This window comes from Vollenhovia emeryi, unplaced genomic scaffold (genome assembly GCF_000949405.1).
Source record: "Vollenhovia emeryi isolate VEMERY1.0 unplaced genomic scaffold, V.emery_V1.0 DF939153.1, whole genome shotgun sequence".
NCBI lineage: Eukaryota > Metazoa > Arthropoda > Insecta > Hymenoptera > Formicidae > Vollenhovia > Vollenhovia emeryi.
In genome coordinates this window covers 1,571,757-1,577,756 of record NW_011967213.1, presented here as the reverse complement: position 1 = coordinate 1,577,756, position 6,000 = coordinate 1,571,757, and the positions used below count along the sequence as shown (strand labels likewise).

General features: G+C 39.5%; 1 protein-coding gene across 2 annotated transcripts; it reads left to right on the top strand.

Moving 5' to 3' along the window:
• The first annotated feature begins 943 nt into the window (after positions 1-943).
• On the top strand, positions 944-4,969 carry LOC105565369 (beta-1,4-mannosyltransferase egh). Of its 2 annotated transcripts, XM_012018500.1 has the most exons (3): positions 944-1,249; positions 2,016-2,824; positions 3,664-4,969. In XM_012018500.1, exons 2-3 carry the CDS (start codon positions 2,021-2,023, stop codon positions 4,234-4,236), a joined length of 1,377 nt encoding a protein of 458 aa, XP_011873890.1. In that variant the 5' UTR covers positions 944-1,249; positions 2,016-2,020; the 3' UTR covers positions 4,237-4,969. The 2 variants fall into 2 exon arrangements, with proteins under 2 accessions (XP_011873890.1, XP_011873889.1); XM_012018499.1 differs by lacking the exon at positions 944-1,249 and having other exon boundaries at positions 1,713-2,824.
• Positions 4,970-6,000: the final 1,031 nt, after the last annotated feature.

Genomic DNA, 6,000 nt, shown 5'->3' with positions numbered 1-6,000 from the left:
TTAATTCCGGTGCGTGTCCATGCTACGCATATTAATTTTCAGGGGTGCTTTCGCGACGTAGAGTAAAATGATCCGGATCAAAATGATCCGTGCTATGATTGGTCAAATCTGAAATTTCGTAGCATCTCATTGAAATTTTATTCAATGAAATTTCAGATTTGACCAATCATAGCACGGATCATTTTGATCCGGATCATTTTACTCTACGTCGCGAAAGCACCCCAGGATTGCGCTGTGAAATTCAAAATTACATTAACATAAATTATCTGCATGATATTTACATCAACTTTTCTCATGTAGAGAAGGTAATTTAGGTTCTAGTTACAATATTCTTGTCAATTTTATGATAAAATCGAAAATTAAGTTTATTGGTACACTTACGCGTTATTATCGTCAAAGAATACTTCGTTCCACAATAAACACGCACGTATAACCTGATTGTAACCTAACGTATAGCTTCTTAGCACTGATGGATCAATTCGCAATGGTATGGGTCGAACATGGGTTGCATTTGGGTTATTTGTCTAGTAACCTAAAACAAAACTCGTGACGTCATTAATCGCTCCCGGAGCGATAAAACGCTATTATACACGAAACGCAGCATACATAACCACACGGACACACATCTACAATACATCACACCCACACATAAACGCGAAAGTTTAATACAAACTATATTCTTATTTGAAACCTCTAATCCCAATTTGGTGGATGTCACAATAATTTTACATGTAATCCAATCCCAGGAAACTCACTTTCATGTGAGTACAATTGTTGTAAAACTTTTATACGAAGCATAATTTAAGGATATAATCAATGTATGAATTTTGACATTTTTACTCATTTTCTGTATAAAATCGGGGATTCCTTGGATCATTAATGCATATACTATAATTGTACGCAAGCATTTTTTATTTCATCAATTTAATACGACGAAAGGTTACAACTACAAAAAAAATGGTAATTCTGTCGGTAATACAGAAATGCGGACATTGGCTACGTAGTTCATGTTCCTGTTTTCCAATGTCAATAGAGGGCGTGTCTCATTCGAGGATCACCTAAAACCCGGCAGTTGCAGCTCTTGGGCTTCTCTGTGTTGTGAAAACGTAATTCCGCGCGCCAGTTGGACGGGTCGCTGGCGGCTGGATCCGCCCGTTTCGGCCGCCGTTGTACGGGCAATGGGCAGAGTCTGCAGAGCCGGCGCGTTCGCGATCGTCAAGCACGTCTGAAAGCTCGTCGGCCACCGCAGGTATTTATGGTGGGTCGCGCGCATCCGCACCTCCGAACGCACTGGTTACTCCAACGGCCGAATCAGTCGCGTAAAATCCTGGCGCGCTTTCTGCCTACGATTCTTCGGCGTCCTCGCGAACGAACGGGCGCCCCGCAGCAACACCCGCTGCAACAGTACCCTACAAATCACTCGTCCGCGTGACAGTGACGCGATATCTGCAAGGTCTACGCGCCGTGTTATCGCGGATAATCGCGCGCGACGCTCGTACGGCGCCAAGGGCGTCCGCTCGATCGCGCTAATTAAACGCTGCGGCCGCGACGCCCGGACTCGACCGTCGGTGTTTTAAGTCATGATCCGCGGAGCCGGAGCAGCCCCCGCGCACGTCCGCGAGAACTCGCGGCCATCTCTCACGCTCGGTCACGCCTCAGTTATCGCTATCTCTCCCGAGAGATAATTCTGAGTCATGGCGTGCGGACTAATTTTAATTTTGCAAATTCTCGCGAGTCACGAGCCTCTTATTGCCAATTGAGCCGCCCGTAACGCGCGCGGCGATGTTGCTGCGCGTTAGCTGTGTATACGTCAGTACATATACGGGCGTGTTACGCGACGGGACTGAAGGCCGGATCAATTTTTTTGCTGCCAAGTTTGAAAATAATCGTTCTCGCCGTAATTTAGATTAATGAGAACTGTCACGAGTTACGAAACGCGGCAAGCGAATACGCGCGTTGGTGCAATTGTACTCGGGGACTCGGCGGCTTCGCTAAATGTGCACTGTGATTTGCAGGAATAATGTTGAACAGCATAACGAAACACATTTTGCACTGCTGCCTGCTGCTCGTCGTCATACTGGTGTTCGAGTTCGTGTCCGGTGGCCTTCGTTGGAACGAAGATACGAGGGAGGAGATCGACCCATGGACAAGATACGGCATCATCGGCGCGATCACCCTGTACCTGCTGCGCACAGTGACGTTTCTCTCGCTGCCCCAGGTCCTGTTCAACTTTATCGGATTAACGATATACAATGCATTCCCCGACAAGGTAGACCTGAAAGGCTCGCCGCTGCTCGCGCCGTTTATCTGTATAAGAATAGTGACCCGCGGGGATTACCCGCAGCTGGTCAAGACCAACGTGAAGAGAAACCTGGACAAGTGCACAGAGGCCGGTCTGGAGAACTTCCAGATCGAGGTGGTGAGCGACAAGCCGATAGGCCTGACGCCGCATCGCAGGGTGCGAGAGGTCGTCGTCCCGCTCAATTATCGCACGAGCAGCGGCGCCCTGTTCAAGGCGCGCGCCCTGCAGTACTGCCTCGAGAGCTCGGTCAACGAGCTGGCCGATCACGACTGGATCGTCCACCTCGACGAGGAGACCTTGATGACCGAGAACTCCGTACGCGGGATACTCAACTTTGTGCTGGACGGCAAGCATCAGTTTGGTCAGGGCTTGATCACGTACGCCAATGAGGACGTTGTCAACTGGATCACCACCCTGGCCGACAGCTTCAGGGTGGCGGACGACATGGGAAAGCTGAGACTACAGTTCACCATGTTTCACAAGCCTTTCTTCAGTATGAAGGGGTCCTACGTTGTCACGCAGGTGATTGCTCGTCGTGGCAAATTTTTTTTTAAGGATTATACATTGTCTCTGTTTTAATATGTTAAAGCAGTGACGCGTTTACTTGGATATGCTACTTGATAAAAAGTCGGAGCACACCTTTTAAAAGCGGTGTTACATTGGAAAGAAGTTAATTAAATCGTCACATTTTATTGAATTATGTTAGCAAAGATGGAAAAGAATGGTTTGCGTCACAGAAAGCAACAAACAAAAGCTTGCGAGTAGTTATTTTCAGTGCTTTAAGATCATTCTTTTCGCGTTATATATTTTCATTACACTCTCTGTGACCATTTAGGTCTAAATTGTACTATAACATAAAACTATATTGTTTTCGTTCAGGTGGGACTCGTTAAACTCTTCTGTAATGGCGCTTTGTGTTTCTGAAGGAATTTGTGTTAAAAGATATTATCGTTCAATTATGGCAAAGAAAAATTAGTAATTGTTTAACAAGATATGAAATCTTAAATATATAAACATGTATAACATGTTACTTTTTTATCAAATCGAAACATTGCATAATAATCTTGTAATTAATTTAATGTTTTGAAGATTAAGAACAAATTAGGAAGATTGTGGAGAAATTAATAAATTTTAATAGAGAAAGAACATAAATATAAAAATCCAAATAAATTTTATGAAATTATTAAATTAAATGTTAAATATTAGATTGTCGTATTTTGCGGTCAGAGAGCTACTTTTGGAGGCTTATTTATTAAGTCAGTCGTAAGTACAGGTTGTGCTCGGACTTTTGTCAAGTAGTGTATATCTACGCTTTGCTCTTGTCATCTTCACGTCGGGTTTTTTTTGTGCGCGTATTACAGATGGGAGCAGAAAAACAGGTTTCGTTTAATAACGGCCTGGACGGATCCGTCGCGGAAGATTGTTTCTTTGCGATGAAGGCGTTTTCCCAGGGATACACGTTCAACTTTGTGGACGGCGAGATGTGGGAGAAGTCGCCGTTCTCCCTCTGGGACTTTGTACAGCAGAGGAAAAGATGGCTGCAAGGTATATTACTTGTCGTGCATTCCAAAGCGATTCCATTGAGAAAGAAATTGCTGCTGGGTATCTCGTGTTACTCGTGGGTGACGATGCCCCTCTCGACTTCCAACATCGTTCTGGCCGGATTATGTCCGATCAATTGCCCGCCGTTGATCGACTTTCTCTGCGCGTTTATCGGCGCGGTAAATATCTACATGTACGTGTTCGGAGTAGTTAAATCGTTCTCTCTGTATCGTTTCGGCCTCGCCCGATTTATGATGTTTATATGCGGCGCGCTGTCCACTATTCCGTTCAATATAATCATCGAGAACGTTGCCGTGATCTGGGGCCTGTTCGGTAAGAAGCACAAATTTTACGTCGTTAACAAGGAGTACAGGCCGCCGGTGACTGTATGATGCGTCATCGGTTTAGAGCTATTATCTAACTGGCGCATACCGTACAACAGCGTAATGTTTCCATTGTTCATGTTCACAATTAGTACCTGTAAATTTCTATAAGAAAATATATCACTGTCACAAACGTAATATTTATAAACTAGTATTACGTAGGAATTGCGAGAATTCCTAAGATAGGTCGGTTCATCAATTTCAGAACAGGCAGAAATGAACGACGTAACGTGTGCAGCAAATAGGCAGGCACAGTATTAGAAACGTATTCTATATTGGCATTAAAGTATTGCCAAAGTTGAGAGTATTAATTTGTCAAAAATATATTTATACCAATATTATGTTCTCATAGTGCAAATTAGACATGTCATATATGTACTTTGATCTCATGTAAATGTTTAGCACTCGTTAAGTTACATATCATTTTACATGTTCCTTTTCTTGCACCGATTCTTATCGTGTTCAGAAATATCTTACTTTTGCCATATCGTAGTTTTCTCATCTTAATATTATTTCACAAAGTGTTACGCATATCATAATAATAATTTCATATTAATAACAATAAATGTCTGAAATGTCTAAATTTTAGTTTAGATATCTGTTTTTTTTCCTAGTAAGAGGTCATTTAAATGCATAATTAATTCGGAAAACTGTGATAAATCTTTCTTTCCTATATAACATAATAACAACATCGTTGCTTAAAAAATATAGAAGCTTCTGTTAGATCTAATGCAAACACAAATTTTAAAAATAATACACAAAATAAATCACAAAATATGTACCGAAATGTATATACTAGTTTTGCATTATTTTGGATTTTACTCTCTTTTAACTAATGACAAGGCATATATATAATTGATACATGGATACTGTACTTAAGGTTAAAGATACAAAAATTCTTAAATATGTAAACATGTATAACATGTTACTTTTTAATAAAATTGAGACACCACATACTAATCTTACAATTAACTTATAATGTTTTGAAGGTTATAAACAAATTGTGAAGATATATGTGGAAGAGTTATAAATTTTTATAGAGAAAGAACATAAATATAAAAATGTAAATTAATTTTATGAAATCTATTGAATTGAATGTTAAATATTAGATTGTCGAATTCTTAAAATTTTATGTCATAATCTTAAAAAAAAATATAAGGCGAGTCCAATGTTAAATTTTTTTATATAATGTGATTTTGTTATGCACTATAATGCATTTTTATCCATTATATTGTGCATATAAAAGATATCGTTCGTGAAAAGATATATGTATAATTGTGATTTTGTCACAATTACATATTTTTATGAAACTAATATGTATCGACACTTTTTTGGTACCAACATTCATAACAATCCATCTTTTAAATAATCTTTTAAAATGGCTTTTTAACTTACTAAATAAATTAGGGCTTCCTACAGCTTTGTATATTAATATAAATCACGTAATGTCCATTTTCAGTACTCCACAAATATTTTATGATTTTTAACAAGGTAATTAAATGTTTTGAGGAATAACAAAGCAATATATTCAGCAAGACTTATAATATCTAGTCAAGAAAGTGTAAAGCACGTGAAATTGCCGTCGTAATGCACGTATAAATAATAATTAATATAAACTTTCATTAGCACTGTATTGTGATGAGATATTATTTCGAAATATCATGTGTTCAAATGGGAAAAAAAAGGAATTATATTTCTGCAGATATTTCCGGGAGTATTTTCACTCTTCAATAATTAAATTTTTATTTTACTTATATGTAGATTAATACGTAT